Source organism: Anomalospiza imberbis, chromosome 5, assembly GCF_031753505.1.
Source record: "Anomalospiza imberbis isolate Cuckoo-Finch-1a 21T00152 chromosome 5, ASM3175350v1, whole genome shotgun sequence".
Classification (NCBI taxonomy): Eukaryota; Metazoa; Chordata; class Aves; order Passeriformes; family Viduidae; genus Anomalospiza; species Anomalospiza imberbis.
Window position 1 is genome coordinate 61,324,069 of NC_089685.1, and position 21,691 is coordinate 61,345,759.

At 46.2% G+C, this 21,691-nt stretch overlaps 2 protein-coding genes and 2 long non-coding RNA genes across 4 annotated transcripts; 3 read left to right on the top strand and 1 right to left on the bottom strand.

Moving 5' to 3' along the window:
• Window positions 1-429: 429 nt before the first annotated feature.
• On the top strand, window positions 430-3,446 carry ATF4 (activating transcription factor 4). The gene is made up of 3 exons (XM_068191311.1): window positions 430-841; window positions 1,678-1,992; window positions 2,509-3,446. Exons 2-3 carry the CDS (start codon window positions 1,776-1,778, stop codon window positions 3,354-3,356), a joined length of 1,065 nt encoding a protein of 354 aa, XP_068047412.1. The 5' UTR covers window positions 430-841; window positions 1,678-1,775; the 3' UTR covers window positions 3,357-3,446.
• A 5,248-nt stretch (window positions 3,447-8,694) lies between these two features.
• On the top strand, window positions 8,695-11,613 carry LOC137474609 (uncharacterized). Its single transcript, XR_010999420.1, has 2 exons — window positions 8,695-8,992; window positions 9,449-11,613. It is a non-coding gene; the product is annotated as an uncharacterized lncRNA (long non-coding RNA).
• Window positions 11,391-13,877, bottom strand: RPS19BP1 (ribosomal protein S19 binding protein 1). The gene is made up of 4 exons (XM_068191312.1): window positions 13,768-13,877; window positions 13,539-13,679; window positions 13,144-13,241; window positions 11,391-12,061 (listed from the first exon to the last, which is right to left on the bottom strand). Exons 1-4 carry the CDS (start codon window positions 13,814-13,816, stop codon window positions 11,927-11,929), a joined length of 423 nt encoding a protein of 140 aa, XP_068047413.1. The 5' UTR covers window positions 13,817-13,877; the 3' UTR covers window positions 11,391-11,926.
• A 5,400-nt stretch (window positions 13,878-19,277) lies between these two features.
• Window positions 19,278-20,975, top strand: LOC137474606 (uncharacterized). Its single transcript, XR_010999418.1, has 2 exons — window positions 19,278-20,164; window positions 20,592-20,975. It is a non-coding gene; the product is annotated as an uncharacterized lncRNA (long non-coding RNA).
• Window positions 20,976-21,691: the final 716 nt, after the last annotated feature.

Here is a 21,691-nt window from a genome sequence, read left to right on the forward strand (position 1 = left end):
GGGAAACGCAGGGCTGCCGTGGGCGGGCGCCATTGCCCTGCCCGGGTGCTCGTTCTCGACCCGCTCCCAGCATCATCCTTATTTCCCAACCCCGTGCGGCCGCCATGTCCCCTCCCCGTCCCGCTGCTCCTTCTCCCCCGCGTCCCCTCCGCTGTGGTCTCCTCCGAGCCCTGGCCAATGACAGCTCACGGAGCACGGAAACGACTGGCCCCTAGCCAATGAGCGCCGCCCTTCCCACGTGGTGAGCTGCGTGACGTCTTCCGCGCGAGCTCCGCGTCTTTGTTGGCGGGTAAAATTCCCCCCAAAGCTCCCCGCGGCGGGGGGGGGGGGGGAGCGTCCTCAGCCGCTCCGGTCACGTGGTACAGCCGCACCCGAGGGGGGGTGTCATGCGCGCATGTATACATCATATAGTCCCTTCTTGATTGTCCCGTCGTGGAGCTGTGGCGTCTTGTCGGCGGCTCCTGTGTTTAACTCGTAGCAAAACGGCAGGAGAGAAGCCCAGAAAGACAGGCCACAAGCCCCTAGCTGCTGGTGACAGTCCGGTGACGCCTGGCGGAAGGATACCTCACCGCTGCAGCTCGCCTGGGAAGGCGCCTCATATATAAGAGCGGAGCGGCGCCGCTGCCACCTCATTGTTTCCTGTGGCCGTGAGCGGAGGTTGAGTGCGTGACTGTATCAGTGTGCGCAGCACCTCCCGCGCGGCGCGGATACGAGCAGCCCCCCGTCCCCTGGCCGCCATGGCTCTTTAAGGCGGCAGGGCCAGCGGCGGCATCGGCCAGTGCAGCAGGCGCAGCAGCAGCGGCGGCGGCCTCAGCACATCCCCGGCATCTGCAACCATGGCGTGAGTATCGTGTGTGAGGGACGGCTGCTCCGTCTTTTGTGTGTTGATAGGCGCCTTCTTACCCTCTAGAAGTGGGCTTTTGGGGTGGGTTTATTGCGCGTGAGGTGATGGTTGGTATCTCACGGGGAGCGGGTAGAAATATCTAGGTATACTGAATTAATAGAAGAAGTCTCTAGTTACGCCTAAATGGGTGCAAGGTGGGGAGATTCTTGTAGAGCTCAGTATCCCCGGGTGCTGCCAGTGTCAGAAAGAGCAGGAAATGCCATTTCGAAAGAATTTTCGAGAGATGACAACGTTTCCTATCGTTCAAGAAACCTTGCTTTCGAAAAAAAATCTGGCATTTTATTACGTAATATTTATTTTTTGGGATGTTTGTGGGAGTACAGGGACTTTCCCAGGGAGGATTTCTTTGCTCTCGCGAGGGAAAGTTGCTGCTGTGTGTGGGGAAAGACGGGGCATTAGAGGTTGTAGGGTTTTGAGTCTAAGGACCGCGTGCTATAATCGCAGCTAGATGAACGGGGGTTGTTACTCATGTGGCGCCCGTGAAATGTTAAATACTGTACTAGTGCGGCGAGAAGTCTGCCCTGGCCATCGTGCGCGCAGGGCCAGCCCTGTGCGGTGCTGGAAACGTGGCAGGACACAAAATGGCGGCGGGACCGCGAAATGGCGGCGGGAGGGCGGGGCGGCCCCTGAGGGAGGCGGGGGACGTGCAGCAGCCCAGCAATAAAGAAGTGAGATAATCTCTGAAGTTCCGCCATACTTCTGAGCTGGCCCTGGTAGGAAAGGTTACTATGTTGGTCAAACCGAATACTGATGGGTGCAAGTTCTGTTCGCAGGTTTTTCACCGCACCGCACAGCAGCATTGCTGTAGTCGACGAAAAAACCTTCTACTTGTCTACATCCTTCGACGTCAAAGCATTAAAAGCTGACGAAAATGAGCTTCTTGAACAACGAGATGCTGTTGGGGGATTCAATATCCCCCTTCAGCCAGCCGTGTTCGGTGGCTGAGGAAAGTCTGGGACTCCTAGATGACTACCTGGAGGTGGCCGAGCCCCTCGGTTCGCATGGGTTCTCCAGCGGCAAGGCTAAGGCAGTCTCCTCCAATTGGCTTGCTGTGGACAGTTTAGGCAACACCATAGATAGCAGTCAGGGTAAGGTATTGCTTATTTTCATAAAGGGCATCAATTACATAGTATCACAACATTCCGGTTGAAAATAAATTGCTAGGTTTTCTTAAATCTGAAGGCAATCTCACGTGTGTTACCTGGGCTTGAAAAGAGTGTATGCTACACGGCTTACTCTACACACGGTTGCTGGTTATGGTGAAGTGCCTCTTGTGTTGGCCTTGAAATAACACACCAGCTGTCAGTGGTACTGTTTCTTGGCAGAGGTAACAATAAGAAAGCATGGTTGTATGTTGCACATGTCCCTGAATTCTTCTGGTATTTAAATAAGAGGGTTGGAATGTCACAAAAGCTGGTTATGTTGTACCCTGCAGTTTTTAGGAGCTTAATGAAAGAGTTTTTTTCCTAATGGTTTACTCTTTATGCTATAATACATGAGAGAGGAAGGATGCAAGATGATAACCTGATAGATTGTTTTCATAAGCTTGAGCTGCACTGTGTGATGGCTTACTGAAGTGGTAATTTACTTTCTGTATTGTGCAGAGGATGCCTTCTCTGGCATGGAGTGGATGGTGGAGAAGATGGATCTGAAGGAATTTGATTTTGATGCCCTGTTAGGTATGGAACATCTGGAAGCCACCGTCTCACCAGACGAGCTGATGGCCACGTTGGAAGACACGTGTGATCTATTTAATGCTACCATCCAGGAATTTCACAACAAAGAACTTCCACTGATGAATAATGTAATCACCCATCTCCCCGAATCCCCCATTGGAGCAGATCCAATGGCCCCGTTGACTTCCCTTTGGTCTTTTCCCCTCTCCCCAGGGTCTCTGACTTCCACTCCAGACCACTCATTTAGTTTAGAACTAGGTAGTGAAGTGGATGTTCTGGAAGGAGAAAGAAAGCGGGAGTACCCCACTGTAGTGGTGGTGATCACCAAGTCTGAGAAAGAGGACGAGAACCACTCTGATGATAGTGGAATATGCATGAGCCCAGACTCCTACCTGGGAACCCCCCAACACAGCCCCACCACTTCAGTTGGATCCCCCAATGGCAGCCACTTCCCTGCAGATGCCCCTTGTGGCTCTGTGAGGTCCAAACCATATGATCATCCTGAAGAGAAGGTAGTGTCAGCAAAGGTGAAAGGAGAAAAGAAAATAGATAAGAAACTGAAAAAGATGGAGCAGAATAAGACTGCTGCCACACGTTACCGGCAGAAAAAGAGGGCGGAACAGGAGGCACTGTCTGGGGAGTGCAGAGAGTTGGAGCAGAAGAACCAGGCCCTGAAGGAGAAAGCAGATTCCCTTAGTAAGGAAATTCAGTACTTAAAAGATCTGATAGAAGAGGTCCGCAAGGCCAAGGGCAAAAGAGCTAGAGTCGCCGAGTAGGGTAGTCAGCAGTGTTGTGTGCATGTATATAAGCTTCCTGCTAAAGCTGTGTATTGCTGTCTAATAAATGATTTTGTAGTAAATGTGCAATGATGGTGTGTGATGAGTGGTACCTGTAAAACCAGCATGACTTGAACCACACCTAGGTGTAAACACAAGCACAATAAGCTGGTGTGTGCGGTGAGTGCAGCGTGTCACTTGTGCTGCTTGTTCTGGGTGGTGGGTACAGTGCAAGTGCGCAGAGTGCTTGGCACTGGAGTGTGTGTAATGTTCCAGTTGACCTGTGCCCTCCCTAATTTGCATGTATTCTGAACAAGGGCCTCACACTGAGGTGCCTCAGGGTTTTCAGCAAATTTGTAAGACCATTGAAACAAGTGAGATTGGAGAGTCGATGGAAGACGAAAGGTCAGTAATAGCATGTGGTGGGAGGTGCTTATTTTCAGACTTGGATATTTCTGCGAAGGGAGGGAAAGGGTCCAGGGACAAAGCTGTGAACACCGGTTTAAGAAAGCTTGCTAGGGGACAAGGCCAGAGCAAGCACCGGTGTTCACTGCCCTTGCATTGCAGGTAATCCATGTGCCTGTGGATCTCCCAAGTGCCCAAACCATGAGCAGGAGCTGTCGCCTGGCCCTGTCAAACTGATGTGAACTGGGCCGGGTGGATGGGGTTACTGAAGTGTTCTTACTGATGGGTCACATTCCTGTACCAGTGTGAAAGTGGTGCTTCAGCCAGCCACTGATGACTCAAATTTTAAACTAAAGATAAATTTGCCTTAACCAAGGCTATAGCTGAGTTGGTCCATAAAACTAGTTCATCTCTAGTCCTGAGTCCTGCCTCAGCTGTGCAGGGGAAGGTACTGGTGTGCTGGAGCAGCGCCTCTGTTTGTGTGGGGGGTGTTGGGTGTTAAGGATCTGGGATGTACCATTTTTAACTACTTCATGTGTGCTCTTTTTTTTTTTCCTTTTTTTTTCCTTTTTTTTTTTTTTTTTTTTGGCTGCTGATACTCCCATTTAACACTGCTTAATCTCTTTGGCATGTGGACATGCCACTAGTGCGGCTTCCTGAGCTGCTGGGCTCAGGTGCTGGACATCTGAGCCTGGCTGGCACATATGTGCAGTGCAGTGACATCAGGGCTCCAGTCAGTGCTGGAGTGGGGAGGGAAAAGGTCCTTAAGGAAACTTCGGAGAATGGTTTCTCCATTTGCAGCCTGCTGGGGTTGGAGGTCTCTGACATTCGAGCTCCTTGCCCAAGCCATTAGGTGAGGTGGGATAACAGATGTGTGCTGGGGGCCCTGGTGTGCGAAGGCTACTCCAGCTGATGGATGGTGCTGCTGGCAGCAGGAGCTGGCTGCTGCCGTGGAGGGCTGAGTGGGCCAGGCCCTCAGTGGCACCTGTCTGTGCTTACAGCTGTGCCTGGGTGCTATTTAAATTACAAGAAGGCTGCCCATCAGGAGTTAGGGCTCATGCCACACTGTAGAGGCAGTGGATAATTAAGACCTTCCCCTTGGTATCATGAGACAATTTGAGCAGTCTCAAACCTTCTGGGTAAGGGCACTGGTGACCATGTCCTGTATGAATGGGATGCACTGCAAACTAGAGACTGCAAGCAGGGACAAGGGACTCTGCTGTGGTTTAGGAAGTAGACTAATGTAATAGGTTTCCTTCAAATCAGCTGCATCAGCCAGGTTGAGGATGGGGATAATTAGAGGCAGAAAGCCCCAAGGTTTTGGTCAAATTTGCACCTGAAGTGACATTGCGCTTGGTCTCAGTTGAGCCACAGAAAAGTGGCTATGAATCTATCAGCTGGTGGCTTCCCTGTGCAGGGGAAAACCCCCCTCTCCTACCACAGGGCAACCACCTCCTCTTCCCTTAGAGCCACAGCAACTTCTGCTTACACCTGGCAGCAGCCAGGGCTGAGGGAACATCTCCTGTGTTCTGCTGCCTTCACTCAGTTCTCCTAAAGCCTGGAAAAATTGGCAGCACATTTATCCCTTCCCCACCCCGTGGCAGGGCTGTCTGTGAGCCACTTGTGGCTAAAACAAATTTTAGCCACAGTGTCTGAGTGTTTAGCTGCAGTGTCTGAGCTGGCCAGTAAGTACATGATTCTGGTTTCTACAGCCCTGCAGAGGGTATGCAGGTCCAATTTACCAAATTACACTCACCCCAGGGAAAGCAGATCAGAGCTGGAACAGGTGAGAGGGAATGCATGATGCATCCATGCTGCCTTGCTCTCTGCAGCTGTTAGTGTGCTTTACAGAACTCCTTGCAGGGGAGTCAGAAACCTGCCCTTAAAGAGCAGTCAGCACTGTCAGTGCTTGCTGAGGCTCTGAGCTTGTGGCTTTGCAGAGGCAGCCCATATGGCAATCTCCTGCAATGCCTGCTGAAATGACGCTGTTTCCATACTTAGTAACTTAGTTAAGATTTTACAGGGGCTGGAGATCAGGGCTGATTCTTCATCTGCATTTTTTATCCAGACTTTTCCTCCAGGCTTCAGTTAGGCACAGCAAGCATCACGCTGCTTGGCTCTGCAGCCCAGCAGCTTGTCCAGCCTGCAGCAGGAGTCAAGGAGCACCCAGGACACTGTCACAAACTCCAGCCCACAAGGGTAAAAAGTCTGATAGCTTCCTGCCTATTAATTGCCTTTATATTTTTCAAACTGCAGGACCTCTCCTTTTTCTCACAGCCTCACAGAACAAATGTGCTTCAACTGATGCCTTGCAGCTTGCCTAAAGCATGATAGATACTGTGTCCAGAATTAGATTGTAGTGCATGAAATGTGGGCTTTACTACCCCTGGAGGAGCCTAGTTCTTCTGCATCCTTGGAAACAGCAGCATTCCCCCAGTCTGCATTATATAAAAGCTGTTTGAATCTGAAGCTGGCATAGCTGATGGCATTCTTCTCAGTTATTTTTTCTCTGAATTAAGGGCAGTGAAGTAGACTTCACATGTACAGCGTGTATGACCCTCAGGCTCCAATCCCTCAGCCAATTTTGTGCTTCATGGTAAACAGGAGTCCAATATTCCCCCACATAACCAAACAACCTCTTACAGTTCACTGCTCGCAAAGCCCCTTCCCTCAAGCTTGTTTCTGCTGCTATAATATCTATAACTACCTTCCTCTTCACCCTGCCTTTAGGGAGATCCAGGTGCATGCCCTTCTCTTTCAAAAGGCAAAGAGGAGACCATCACTGCAGACAACTTCTTCACATACGTGTGTGGAGAATCAGATGCACCTTTGCAGCAAGCTTACAAAAATAAATCCACAGCTGCAGTGTTGGGGAATGAAGAAAGAATGATGATAAAATCTTTCAAATAGCTTTTGCCCTGGCAGAAAGCCCAGAAATAGCTGCAAGGACAGGCTGTCCTTTGGGAGATTAATGCTCCTCCAGTGCTCCCAAGCTGGACTATAGGAAGAAAATGTGGCTTATTCTGATGCAGTTTCACACAGTGGTAGTCCATTCATAGCCTGTTTTGGGGGGTGGGAAATCTATACATTTTTGGCTAGAAGAATGCCAGTTTTCTTTATCTTCCCATAGAGTTAGGCCTTAGGAAAAAAAAAAAACAAAACAAAACAAAAAAAACCCCAAAAAAAAAAAAAAAAAACCCCAGAAAGGGTCTCTATTGTTCTTCCTGTAGGCATAATTTCCATTTTTTTGCATACTAATTTTTTTTCAGTATGGTCCAAGTAGCTTCTGGGGATATCCTACCTTCCTCTGTCCTGCTGTATTCACAGCCTTGCCATGCAGTGCTGCACATAAACTCTTGTTATACTTCATTTCCAGCGCAAAGGCCATCTTGGGATCTTACCATGAGCATCCTTTGCTGGGCCAGAATTGCTCACCTTTGCTGACTTTCTCATTGAAATGCTTCAGGCCCTGTGAATTAACAGAAAATTCAGTCCCCTGACCGAGGCAATACTATTTTGGCTGCTCAGGTGTCCCAGGTATGCAGCCTTTGCATTATTTTCAGTGCACTCATGCATTGTCAGAAGTGAATGAAGTCACCAAATGCAGGAAGCTGGCTGCACCCACAAGCTCCAGTTTCCCTATTACAGAGGTGCATGCTCTCCAAGTGAGCACTTCTCATTTCTCCTTCAGCTACTCTCTTCCTCTCTTTTGCACGCACACACCCTTTTAAGGAATGGCAGGAGCGAGTTCCAGGCACAGCAGATGTGTCAGCTGAATTTATATAGGGCAGAGAATCTCCTAGTCCTGAAACTCCTCTGCATCTCCATTGCAGTGTGCAGGCAGGTAGAAAAAGAGTCCTGGTCTTTGCCTCCCATTAAAGGAGATAAATGATCTTGCTGGCATGCAAACACTGCAGCTCAGGACAGACCAGCTTGGCTATGTTACTGCTTAGCCCTGCCAACAGCTTATTTCTTCAGAAAAATGTGTGTGTAACCCTCTAGACAGCTGCAGAGCAACCTTCATGCTTTTTGTGTCCCCCACCCCCACCAGTTAGTGGTTGGCTCTGTTAATCCTATTTAACATAACTACAGAGAGACATGCAAACCTTTAATCCCTCTCCAACCTACCACCCTTCAGTCTGCCTTGGCTGGAGTTCCACATTTTGAGCTGTAAGCAGACAGTAGGCAGTCTGCCTTCTTTCACACTCCTCATTTTGACTTGAATTGGTGGGTCTTCAGGTCTCAAAATAAGGAACTTCCTTTCACTCTAACTTTTCTGAGTTATTCACGGCCCTGCTGCTGTGCACCCTTTTTACAATCACCAGTCCCCTTCCTGAGGCATTCAGGAGCCTGTAAGTGCTGTAGGTGCTGATGCTGTGTTGATCATCAACAAGACTGAAATGTAAGGCAGTCATGGAAAAAAACCCCAGAGCATAAGATTGGCTAAGGTTTTTAGGACCCTTCCCCTACCCCTTGATTTTCCCCTACAGCTTTTTCGGTGTTTTCAATCTCATTTGCCTGAGCAAGTTCACTGGCAGCCAGGTTTGTTACTGCTATGTCATTTCAGAGGCAAGAAGTTGGTGTCCTGAACAAATGTGTTTTCTTGGTTTATATTTGCAGTCCTCTCCTCTCTGACACACACATAGTGCTGGTAGTTGTTGTTGCTTTCTGTGGCAAGGAAGTGGAGACTTGCTGATACAGCAGAGGCTGTATGGGCTTACATTAGTTTGTACCCACTGGAACAAATTTCCTTTTTTTGCTTTCCATTCACATAACAAGGGAGCAATAGGCCATTAAGAGGCTTGATGAATCTTATTCACAGTAAGCTAGCTCAAGGCTGAGCATCTGGGAACTATTCTAAACAGTTTCCCTGGAAAGGTTCTACACTAATAACACTCCAGCGCTTTTATTGCGTTCGTATTAAAGCTGCTGCTACTGCTGCCCATTCTGCCTCCCTGCTGCGTGTGGGTGCAGATGCCCTGTAAGACGGCACCCTCACCATTCCTTAGCTCAGCTACCTCTATTTTCTGCTGCAGGATGCTCAGCTGGTGTCGCAGAGCTGGGAAGGGAGCCAGCAGCCCGATGAGCTCAGCGAGCACATGGCGTTGGCCTGGCAGCAGTGGGACGCGTCCCTGCGCCGCCGCTCACAGATGTGCGGGAAAGAAATGCTGTCCAGCAGGTCCAAAGGTTGCTGTGGCCTGCAGCCCGTCAACTTCCAGCATGGGAAACAGGTTGGAGACCAACTAGGAAAAGCAGCTATGGCAGCTGCTGCTTCTCTAACCCCTTCTTGTCTCTCCCATCGGGCAGAGAAGTCTGGCTGCAAAGAGCCAAGATTACAGAATCACAGAATGTTTTGGGTTGGAAGGGACCTTTGAGAACATCCCATTCAACCCCCCTGCCAGGGACACCTTCCTTCGAAGGTTGCTCGAAGCCCCATCCTGCCAGGCCTCACTTACAGGGATAGGGCGGTTGCTTCAAGATAGCCACCTCCTGGGGTCCCAGCACATCCTCTGGGCGTGGCTAGACAGACAGCTGGAGTATGAGAAGGTGCCTGGCTTCAGCTTAACACTAGGCACATGCAACAGGCTGGTACCCGTTCTTCCCTCTCCTTTGAAGACATTCCCCTCATGGGGCACCACCGGACCTTACCTACCCAGTATTCAGGTGGCACTGCTCTTCTTTCCTAGGAGCTCACACCCTGCCAGAGAGGGGGAAAGTCAAGGTTGCTGCTGTTAGATCTTCGCCCTTGCAGATAGTATCTCTAGAGCCACCATTCACTTCTGCTTCTTTTTCTTCCTCCCACAAAATAAAGTTTAATTTATTTAAGGATACTATTGACTCTACAATCAAGTTTAGTTTCAAATGGCAAAATTCAGTCTGTCAGGTAGCTTTACTCTCCTTGACAACATAATGCTTCAAGAAGTATGTTGATTACTTGTGTTGGCCCCAATAGTCTTTCCAGCCAGTAATAAGAGCTGCCACCCAATTTTGAAACTCCCCTGATCTGGGTGTTATTATCCCCATGGAGAACTGCTCTGGGCCTCACTTTAAAGTTCCTCATTAACTTTGAAAGAAGAGCTTTCCTGTTGCTTACGTTTGCAAACAAACAGGCTCGGTTTTGCACAGAGAGTGAACTGCATTACCCTCTTGCCCTTTTCTGGAGCAAGGAGGATGGTTTTGCTTCCTTCAGCCTGTGGGAGGAGGGCCCAGAAGCTGAACAACCACAGAAACAAGGATGTGTAGGAGGAATGGGTAGAGGAGGAGCAGGAAAGACATGAAGGACTTCTGTAGGGTCATAGGAAATGCCAAATACTGAAGAAGAAGGCTTAAAACAAAATAACACCCTAGAAATCTACCTTCTTCACTCAAGTTGTGGCACAGCCAGCTTTTTCACACAGTTTATTATCCTCATGACAGCTCCACACAGAGCTGCTTGTGTTAGGCCAGCTCACATGCATTGCAGCAGGCACACAGTGCAGAAGTTTTAGGGAGACATGTGCTGAATACACATTTTGCTCAACTATTTTTTCAAACAATAGTGCTTCCATTCTTTTAAGAAGCTTTTTTTTACATTTTTTTAATTTTTGGAAGTAAGAACAAACTAAAAAAAAAGGTAATTGTTCTTTGAACTGTTCTATACTTACCACTTTTGGCTGCAGATAGTTGAACCTGATCCTATTACAAGAAATCCCCTTCCACGTGCTATTACTCAATTCCAGTACACACACTTCAGTATGTTCACTATTTATTTCCCCCCTCTGGATCTCATATATCCAAGTGACCTTTCCTCCTATGCAGACAACAGGAAAAGAACTCATCAAAGGAGGCACAGAGTTAAAAGGACAGCACCAGGAACTATAATCAGAGGGTAGGGAAAAGATAAGTGAATTCCTGCCTGTGCTGGCATCATGCAGCTGCTGCAGACAGGCTCCTTGTAATCAACTCCTGAGCTTAACCAAAGCTTGGCATTAGTCTTTCTCCTTACCTGTTTTTTTTTTTTTTCCTCCAAAGGAAAAAAAGGGAACACATTTTCCATCTTTTTAGGTAAGGGGCAGGATAAGGCAGTAGCAGAACCACCCAAGGAGCACATTTAGAGTGGTTTAGTGAGGAAGTTTCTGGAACAACACTCCCACCTGCAGGGCCTTCTGTTTGTTACAGCTGGCAACTTAGTGGTAGTCAGACAGAAAACAACTTCCCTTCAACCCAGCACCACAAGCTCATGCTCAGATTTTAATTTGATGCCAAGACTAACATCTGGGTCACAAGCCCTCCTGGCTACAGGACCTGGTAACACTCAGCAGTGGTGCCCTGGTGGCATGGATAAATCTCGGTGGGATACTCAGCTATAAATATTCAAAGGACAACTTTCTCTGTGTGAGAGCTCTTCCTTGGAGAAAGGGAAGATTGTGAGTAGCCAAAATGGAGGAGTCATCTCCATTCAACCTGCACTCTTTGAATGCCTAAGCATGTCAGAGAGATGGTTTAATATTTGTGTTAACGTGAATTGGAGAGGCCATTCACATAACTGAGTCATCCTAAAGAGAGGAATGCCTGGATCATAGCAGTTACATGGTTCATCTTCATCACCTGTCATAATAATCACTACTACAAAGGCAAAGAGAGACAGTGTCTGCAACTACTATTTAATCAAACTACATATAAAACGTTTTTGCAATGACTGACAGACATGACAGGGGCTGTAATCAGAACCCAAACTCCAGGGTTATTCAAGTTTAACAGTTTTTCAAACCATCCTTCCCTTCTTAATGCTGGTCCAAAACATTTCTCCATTCAGATACAGTACTTTCAATGCTCCCTGCCAAATAACACAGGTAGCAGGAGCCTTACATCCTGAGGAAGGGGAAAAGATTTTTATTTGGCTTGGTCCACCCTTCTACATCAAGAATGCAAGACATGCTGTCTGCAGGAGGATAATTAGAAGGACAACACACCTCAGAGCCAAGAGCACCTCTGTGACTTTAGCTGGCCAGTAACAAGCTCTGCCCAGAAGCAGAGCTGCTCTGCAAGTCTGACACAGAGGCACTCGCTGGCAGAGGCACATCCCCCATGTGCCATTTCAAACACGCCAAGGAAATGCCCAGGCCTGAGAGCTAGATTGGAGAAGCTGCAGAAAGGCTGGAGCCGCAAGAATCCCTGTCACGATTTTATGGGATTCCAAAGTATTCCCTCTCAAATTTACGGAAATCTTCCTCAGTAAACACAGTGCCTTCGGGCTTCTTCTTTTCTGTCTTCTCTGGAGGCTGATCTTTGGACTTCCTGCCTCTGTTCTGAGCAAGAACCTTCAGACAATATAGAAATGGAAAAAACAACAGTCATTGTTATCCAGACCAAATCACAAAACAATGATTTTCAAGCTCACCTGCAGCATCCCTGCTGTTCTACAAGAACCCTACTATTTTCCAATGTGCCTCCAAAGAAAAGTGAGAGGCAAACTACTGATGTTAACCAAAGCAGGTCACTGGGACAACAGCAGATACAAACTTGTTATTTGGAGTCAAATATGAAAACTATTTTCTAGTAATTGTCAGAGACAAGAACATGTATTTCAATTCAGAACTTTCTGAAACTATGACCTTCTTTTTTATCCCCTCACTCCGTGACACAAACTGAAAACCCAACAAGCTGGTGGAATTCCCTCAGCATTTTCTTGTACACTGTCACCTCCTGTCACAATCTCTAGCCTGAGAAACACTGGTCTAAACCACTTTTTATGTAAGTTAACTGCCTATAGCTCATAAAAACAGCCCAAGATTCTAGCACTGTAAGCTATTCTTCTCTTCAAATCCTGGCATGAGACTAGCTTTTGGGGAAGACCATTCAAGAAATTCTCAAGTTATGAGAAACACCATTTAGGAAGCTGAGTAATTCCTATTAGATGAGCCAGCAGCACATCTGCTTCCTCGTTAATCAGCCTCCAGGTACAGAGAAGGCCAGTTTGATGAACAGTAACGAGAAGATCTGAACCAGGACATCTTTGCCAGCTGAAACTATGAAATATTTTTGGTAATTAAGAAAAGCCAACAGCTGTCAGGCTGTTTTGAGGAACCTGATGTAGTGGCAGAGTGGATGATGAACTGCATGACATTTTAAGGTCCCTTTCCACCCAAACTGTTCTACGATTCTATGATTTTGACTAGTATCAGAGAACATCACAGGGGACAACATATCAACAACAGTTTAAAGCGTACTAAGTTATTTTGCCAGGGCACACAGAAATTCCTCAAGGCCATCTGTAGACAAAAACTTAACTTGACTCTCTTGTGCAAGGTATAAATCTGGAAAATCCAGGGATGATTCCCATTCACCTGTGTTCCTCAGTGGAAACAGACCCCCCCATCCCAAACAGAAATTACAGTCTTACTTGTTCTGTGACAGCCTTGTCTGCAACAAGCCGTCCCTTTAACATGTACTTCAGGTTTTCTCTCAAGTGATTCACAGGCTTCTTTTTATGGTACTCCTCTGGGGCAAAGCAGAAAGTGACAAAACGCATCAGCTTCTCACCCAGGCAGCTCACAAGGAGAGACAGAGAAGGATCAGCAGAGCCCCGGGAGAAAGACACCGCTAGAACTCAGGGGTAGGGGTGCGCCCACAAATGAGGCCGTGTTTAAAGTGAGCGACACCAAGAGGGCATGCAGGAGAATGGGACGGGATGGGGATGGGATTGGGCTGGACTGAATGGATACAGCAACCGGCAGCGTGGCTACGGGACACCACAAGGGTCCCCGGTACGAGGGCTGTGGAGGTGTCAGGACTCACCTATCGCCGACTTCACGACTCTGCCCTTGACCGTGGCCTTGTTCCTGCTGGGCTCCGGGGCCCTCTTCCTCCGCCTCGCCGCGCCCGCCGCCCCGGGGCCGGCCCGGCCTCGCTGGAGTCCCGGCGGCGCCTTCGCCCGGCCTGCAACAGGAAGAGGGACGGAGTCACTGCAGCCGTACCGGGGAGCCGCCCTCCGCCCGCCCGCACGGCCCCGGCCCCGCGGGCTCACCCGGCGGCTCCAGCAGCTCCAGGCCGCGGCGCAGCAGCGATGCCGACATGGCCGCGCCGCGCCGCGCTCCCGCCCGGCCCCACAGCGCCCCGCGCGGCCCGGCGGGAGCGCGCACCCCGCCTGTGAGGGGCGGCGGCGCCGGCGAACCAGGGCCGGCAGCAGGGGGACAGGAGCCTGGCGGCGTCGCCTGGCCGCAGGACACGCAGCAGGGGCCACCAGCTGAAACACAGGAACTTTCACCTCAAAACGAGGCAGAACCTCTCCGCGGTTAGGGCGGCAGAGCGCCGGAACAGGCTGCACGGGGAGGTCGTGGAGGCTCCGTCTCTGGAGACATTCAAAATCATCTGGATATGGTCCTGTGCCATCTGCTCTAGGTGACCCTGACTTGGCAGGGACTGGGGCTAGATTGTGTGAATATCAAGATTATCTTAAGTCAGGATGTTCTTTGATGCAAGATCTTTGAATACTTTCAATGCTAATCAGCAAGAAAAAAAAGACTTAATCTGTGTAACAGGCAGCAGCCAGCATCCCTTAGTCAAGGACATGCAGGAACTAACAAAGGATGTAGTAAGTCAGGATGTTCTGTATCAGAACAGATAGCAGTTAGTATCCCTTACTCAAGGATATCCTGGAACTAACAACCTTTAAGGATGTAATAAATCAAGATGGTGATGTATGTCTATGTATATATTGCTAACTTGGCAAAATACTCAAGGTCAATCCATGTTCTCTATAATACTAAAAGTCATGCTGAAATGTCAAAAAGACCCCTGGCCAGGTGAAAGTCCTTCCCCTGAGCCTGCACAGAAATTAACTGGGGTTGTGTAATTACTCCTTCTAACTCATCACAGCACAGGGGCTGTAATTGGAAAGTTACAAACCCTGAACACCGTGTAATGAATCTGATTTTGTGGACAATACAAGAGGTCCTGCCATCACAGGCCAGGAGGAAAGGGCATGGTGTCATGTTTTGTCTCAGCAAGGCCCCAAAATCCAGATTTAACTGTGCTAGACTCATCAGGCTGAGAAGTTGACTCTGCCATAAATTACATATATAATTCAGAGTTACTTTAGTCTATTTGTTTAAAGCTTTCTTCTCCAGTTTTCACCCCTCTAGAGACTTCATGCTAATATCTGCTAAATTTAGCTATCATTTGAGTAAAGCTTATTCAATTATAACTAGTGCTGCCAGTGACAAGCTGACACTGGAGGAGGAAAGAGGTTTCTTCTCCTCAGACAAGTCCTGCAGGGAGAAAGGGATACAAATGGCTCTCATTGTTTCTCATGGTACTGATCTGTAACAGGGACCAATAACAGTTAAACCTCTTTGTATTAAAAGACAGTGGTTCTCTGGAAATTGTTCTCCAGCCTCTGCAGATGTCACCTCAATGCCTGTGTTTTATTATTCCTTCTCTTCTGAATCCCTCCCTGGATGGATATCAGCATCCTGTGTCAGTTTCTGCTAGTGCTGCTAATACATTTTTCTGGACAGGACTTACATGGTGCCTATTCCTGGCTTCAGAGCTGGGGAACGTTAACCATTTACTGCTTGTTCAGCATGCCACTTCTCAATCCTAATTTTCCCTTTAAGGAGCTATTTTTTAAAATTGATTTGGAGGGACAGTCACTGGATATATGATGCAGAACACTTCTCCATTTACTTGTTTTCTGTTAGTAGCTGGTGGAAAATTGAACCTGCTCAGCTCTGCCAGATTTGTCCTTCCAGTTGTGTGAAAGCTCAGAAAGTTACAAAGAGGTTATTGTAGCTTTGTGAAGAAGCTGAACAAGCCATGAGTTAATAGCCTATTGCTGAAATTGAAGAAAACAAGAAAGAATATTATAGTCAGCAGAAAAGTTGTTACTGCTTGTATATGCATATTATCTTCATCTTGGTCAGAGTGAGATAAATGATAACTGCCAATGCCATGGGGAAAGTATTTTCAAAATACTTCATCAGTCAAACACTCTCTTTTAGCCCCTAAAATACAACTTACAGGTTCTGTGTAAACTGTTCATGGTTTCATATAACACAGTATATTCAAGACAGCTTATTCTACTGATTAAACATAATTTATTAGGAACACCTAACACATTGTTACACATGCTTTGTGTTAGAATGGTGCAACCTCGTAAATGCCTTATGCAGGCATCTGATGGAAAAACATTTTTTTTGCCAACACTGCAAAACATGTTTAATGAATTAGTGTGATAGAAGCTGCACTGATCTGCTCATGGAACACATATCCCCTTTTCTACCTCAAAAGTAAACCATTACCATCTCATTTCCATTTCTGTTGTGCCAATTAATAACATTCTCAGTTATGTAGGTGTCTCAGAACACCTGAGTCCCTTCTTATTAAATACCTTTAGTAGTAAGGACCCGTAATGCAGGCAACTCCTCCTTTGACCAGCAAGGCTGGGTGCAGACTTGCTGTGATTTTAGTCAGCAATTATCTGCAGAATAAAATTTAATGAGCACACAGGGATCACTTTGCTGAAGAGGAAGGCAAGGCACTTTCTTTAACTGCATTCACGGTCTCCTGCCTCAGAGTCTGGTCAGGCTCTTGAAACTGGTTAGTTCACCAAGAGGTTAAATGGATGCACACTTTGTGGTTTGACATATTCCCCAGGCTTGGATCTGTTGCCAAAGATCACGGTCTAACATAGGCTGTGGGTTTTTAACACTTGGTGAAATCACGTATCTATTATTAAGACATTATATTTCTTCATCTCCTGTTAACAGGATCTGGCAGCTTTTTTCTGGGCATGATTGTTGCTGTTTCTCCTGACTGCATTCTGGAGGCAGCTGTGTTTGGTCTTACGAGACATAGTGATTTCAGCATCTGTCCTGTTCCTGCTGGGTGGCTCTGGTACAACCAACGCCTGCCATACTCATGCATACTGAGGTGCCGAGTCTTCCTTTGCTCTTTGACCTTAACAGAGAATTATGCTTATATTCCCTGCACTGCAAAACAAGATAAATTCGTTGGCTTATATTAGGAATGCAAAATCATCTCTTAATATGAGCTGGGTTTTGCCTGTGTAGTATATGTTACTTCTACTATAGCTGTAGAATGTAGGCATTTGGGTCACACAATGTCTTCTCCATGTTTCAAACTGCAAAATATCCTCTGCTGACCTTAGATTAAGTCAACTACCTGTTTCTGATAAATCTGCTTTATGCTGAGCACAGCATATGAAATGCTGTATTTCTCTTTACAGGAGCTTCCATGACTTTATCAGTCTCTCAGTGATGATATGCTCCTTGTGTCATCATAATATATACTTTTAGCTATGCCTTTCTTTTACTCAGTCACTGTTGAAAGTAGCTGAGCAGACCCTACAAATAGCTTTCTCTAGACTAGTATGTACTATTAAAAACTTAATGTTATGAGACTTTATCTATGTCAGTACAAAAAAAAAAAATCAGTATTTCATTATACTGTTTTAAGGCCTCTATTCAAATTAAAATTTCATCCAAGATGAATAAAATTAAAATTTCATTGCTTTGCCATCCCTCAAAAATCAGTTCAGTTAGCTCTTTGAAGCACTTCGGGGACAGAATGAATGCCAAATGGTTTTCATTGAAATGTATAACATCCAAATAAATCACTATCTTAGAGCCTGAATAATCTGAGTTTAGATGGCAAAACCCACAGGTGCTGCATTTCAGATTGGGAATGCCTTTCTTTCTGAGATTTAAGATGACTTTGAAAACTTCCTGACACTAATGTTCATGTTTTATAGCTTTCTTTAAATCTCATGCCTCAGTGGGTAGCTGGCTTTTCAAGTACTAAATAACCCAGTCTACAGATCAGTTGGAGTTTTAAGTAACTTCCATATGTGAATATTATCAGTTCACTTTCTGCTTGCTTTCTTATGGCATTGAAAAATGGTAATTTTTCCTGCTTGAATATGCAGATAAAGTTCCTGGTTCATCTTTGAACAACTATTATTTCCCTATTATTCTGGGCTTTGGAAGACATCTGATTTAGCTTGTTCCACCTTATTATTCTGTATTACATGCTAATAAAGTCATACTTGATATTCATGTCTAATCATACTGCTGTCTGTAGCAGTTCATAATAGCTGTCTGTTTGCTCTTACTTTATGTTCCAGCTTCTGGATTCAGGGGGTTATGTAGAAGTCTCAGTCTGAAGGAATGTTGTGAAGGATGTGAGAAGACAGAAGCTAAGGGCAGCATTAGAAGGAAAATATAACAAACACAAGCATTTATTTAGTTTAGGGCTTTTTAAAAAAACCACAGTTTTATGATTTTGGGAAATGGGATCCTGATGTCTGAACACTTGGTACAGTCCACACTGACACATATATCTCTATTGTCTTTTCCAAATGAATCAGACTGATTTTCAAGCTGATTCATAGCAGATTTTCACCTCAGCATGTTTCTTCATATGTGGATTATGGAATGTGCTTTACTTTTAGCAGCTATCCAGCTTTACCACTTCCCATATTCTGTGTTTTCTCTTGAACAGCAATACCCAATGCTGCTGTCATTAATATTTAGCTGTGTTTGCCAACTTGAAGCAGTTTGTGCTGTGGTCACTGTTCCTACAAAGAGCCATGGATCACTGTACCTCAAGTGCACAGGAACCTTTGTCCTTTACCAGTGTGACATGCCTTTGAAAAGCAATTTAACTTTCCAGCCTACTGAATTTGAACAAGGGCTGGGTAACACTTTCATTCATACATGGATAAGTATCTAGTTATTTTAGACTGACAGAAAGTCTTTTATTATTATTATTTTTTTTTAATCCAGTGCAGACATCTACCTCTTCCATTCACTTTTCAGTGACCTGTTCCAGTTCACCAAGAATCTGGCTCTGCCTTGCACAGGTATTGTGGATAATGTTGGAGCAGGTTAAGATTAAATCAGCTTCCCACTATACAAGATGCTGTAGCAAGAAATTAACTCTCCCCCTGAAAGAGACATCCTATACAGAAGAGATAAGGAAGCACAAAGATTAAGCAACTCTCAACATCCTTGTCCTTTACCTGTTGTTTTCTTTTGCTCCAAATGGAAAGAGAACAAGCATCTGTAGTAGCTCTGCTGGTACTGTAAGAGCCCACTTTGTAGATAGAGGAAATATTTTTAACTACATAAAATATTGTATTTGAAAACAAACAAACAAACAAACAGACAAACAAACAAGCCCTTCTTCAGGGCTTAGAATATCAGAAGAAAGCACTTTGCTAATAATAATTTACATAAAGTACAGAGTTCATGTCACAAGGTTTTTGTGGCCAGAAAAATGGGTTTTGGCATCCAGACTCACAAAAATGCCTGAAAGTCTGCTGCCCTCATAGTTTCTATTTTTCCCTGAAGGGAAAATTCTCTTCAGAAGAGCATCTGCTGGTCTCGCAAACCTCCTAGAGTGGAGCAGGCAAAACAGTTCTGCAGCTGGAGGGGAGCAGTTTCTCTCTCTGTTTCGCACTGCTATCCTTAAATGTCAAAAGGATGGAGGAGTAGAAGGATCCCAGGTCTCAGAGTGACTGACTTTTCCCTGTTCCTTCTGTGGGCCGTGGACATGGTTTCTGGGTCTCCCTCCTACCCTCCCCACCTTCTTCATTCCTGCAGCATTGGCTCTGGGAGAAAAGGGCAGACTCACTGCCACTGTTTCCCTCAGTTTGAAAGACCTAAACCTATCCTGCTGTAGCTTTTCTTTTTCCCTAAGAACCTAGGAGAAGATGCTAAAGATCCTTTGGAGCAGAGATGGGCCTGAGTGAAAAAAAAATATACAGGAACTGTGGAACTGCTGAATGCTGGAGAACAGGTGTAACAGATGGCAGACATAGGAAGGGGCAAAGGCAGGGCTTGGAGACAGTACAAGTTTGCTTTGTAGATTTTCAGGCTGAATGAAAAGCATTGTAGAAAAGTGAATAAATTGTGGACAACACTTACTGTCCCATATACACATTAGGAACTACTGAAAACTTTAGAGATTTAGGCCCCTATCTTGCTTATTGGCAATCTGACTTGTTAATTTTTGTGTTTTTGTGTCACTGGTACTGCTGGATAAGAAATTTAGAGCTGTTTCATGGAAGTCTTTGCAGACTCTTCCAGGGTGTCTTCCCTTTTTGAAACTTACAGTTAGTGTGGATTTGATGAGACTTACATCATCTGAGCCTCCAAGTTTACCAGTGTAGGCACACAGTTTGTGGTAATTGGGAGTGGGGCTGTGGCTGAGCCTCGTCCCTAATGGGCTACAGCTGTGAAAAGCAGGTGAGCAGCACCGAAAGCAATGAGACTTGGGGTGCCCAGGTACTGACCAATCACCAAAGGGAACAGAGGGCTCACAGGTGCAATGCATGAGCATGAGGGGTATAAAAGGTTGGGCTAAAGAACAAGAAGGGCAGATGCTTGCAGCCTTTTGGAGTGAGGTGATGTTACTATGTAGGGGTAGGTCCCTGAAGCCTTCTGATGTGGTGTGTGTTGCTCTGTGTGGGCAAATGGGTTGAAGCTTTCTCAAGTTGTTTGGTGCTACTCTGTGTATCATGGCTATCCCAACTGTGGTGTATGCTGAGACATACCAGGATCTTTGTTTTCCTTTAAAATCAGCTTCAAGCCACTGGACTGTTACCTGCTGATTTAGTTTTTTGCTTTCTTGCCTCTGGACTTTAGCCTATCATTTTTTTTCCCATTTGTTCTTCTAGAATTGATCTTTCCTTCTTAAATTGCAGACTGACCTCCCTGGTTAACACCTGGCCTTTTTTTGTTTTGCTTTTGGCTTTCCATTTGCTTTTTATTCCTTCCTTACCATGTGTGTTTCCTGCTTTGTGGCTTTCTTTTGTGTTTTAGTCAGAAATATATGTCTTCTGTGCCAGAATCTGAAAAATTCACCCCAAGAAAGTTCCCTACTGAATACAAAGCAAATGGACAGAAACTGAAATGAGGATTTTGGGGCAATGGTCAGTGTATAACACTCTTTAACTAGAGGACTTGTAAAAAGGCAGTAGTTGTTCTCTGGAAGTACTGTGGCCTTAGATGAAATAACATCTTATTTCTTCCAGGAAGGATGTATTTCATCCAGGGTACAGTGGAATTAATGATTTCTCATGTAAAAAGCTTGGAAATAAACAGAGAAAATGTTGCATTAGAGCTGAAAGCTTATGTGTCCTCATGCTGTGTAGATGTGAAATTGGGAATGTCAGTGGCTGCTGAACATGGCTGCTTTTAAAACAGTGACAAGGCAGTGGAAGGCTCTGTGTTTTATTCCCAGCCTCTCTGCCCCTTAAAATGTTTACAAGCCCCAGAGCTGGCTCAGAATGCAGCAAAGTTTATCTAGCTATGCTTGTCATCAATTATTAAGGTTTTGGAGACAGACAGGAGGTGGGCTGGGGCCATCATGGGTTTTGCTGCCTTAGGCAGGCCTTGTTAGAGGATGTCTGTGCTGCTTGGTGCATAGCAGAGCCAGGGGAGCTGGGGCAGCATTGCCTGCTGCTGCTGCAGCTCCTGCCTGCTCTGTCCTCTGCTGGCACAGCCCAATCTTCCCGTGGCTGCAGCTACGTCAGCATGTGTGTCTCTGCTTCAGTTGCTAAAGGTGAAACATCTCCCCTGCTGTTCCCCCCTCCCTTCAGATTTGAAGGGCTGGATGTTTATAGCTGCAACACACACTGTGGTTTCCGAATTTATGGGAATTCTTTCAGAATTGCTCAGAACTGCACAGAATAACTTGTGAGGTTTCTCAGATCAAGGGAAGATAATCTGTCCCATGGCTGGCATGCTGCATTCATCAGTATAGTGCCAGGCCACTCTCTCTATACTCTGCTTTTGTAATTTTTTCTCTCCCCTTTTTTCCTTTGTGCTCTCTCTAATAGCTATATTTTGTCTTTCCCTGTCTTATTCCCTGCTTCCTTGACTGCTGTCTCTTTTTACTGCTTTTGCGTCTGCAAACAGGATCCG

Bases quoted from the DNA above. Each gene is read 5' to 3' on its own strand.
- ATF4 (XM_068191311.1), top strand. From the start codon at position 1,776: ATGAGCTTCTTGAACAACGAGATGCTGTTGGGGGATTCAATATCCCCC. The intron at 1,993-2,508 runs GTAAGGTATTGC...TGTATTGTGCAG, and splicing joins CACCATAGATAGCAGTCAGG to AGGATGCCTTCTCTGGCATG.
- RPS19BP1 (XM_068191312.1), bottom strand. From the start codon at position 13,816: ATGTCGGCATCGCTGCTGCGCCGCGGCCTGGAGCTGCTGGAGCCGCCG. The intron at 13,242-13,538 runs GTGAGTCCTGAC...GCTTTGCCCCAG, and splicing joins AGTCGTGAAGTCGGCGATAG to AGGAGTACCATAAAAAGAAG. The intron at 12,062-13,143 runs GTAAGACTGTAA...TATTGTCTGAAG, and splicing joins ACAAGGCTGTCACAGAACAA to GTTCTTGCTCAGAACAGAGG.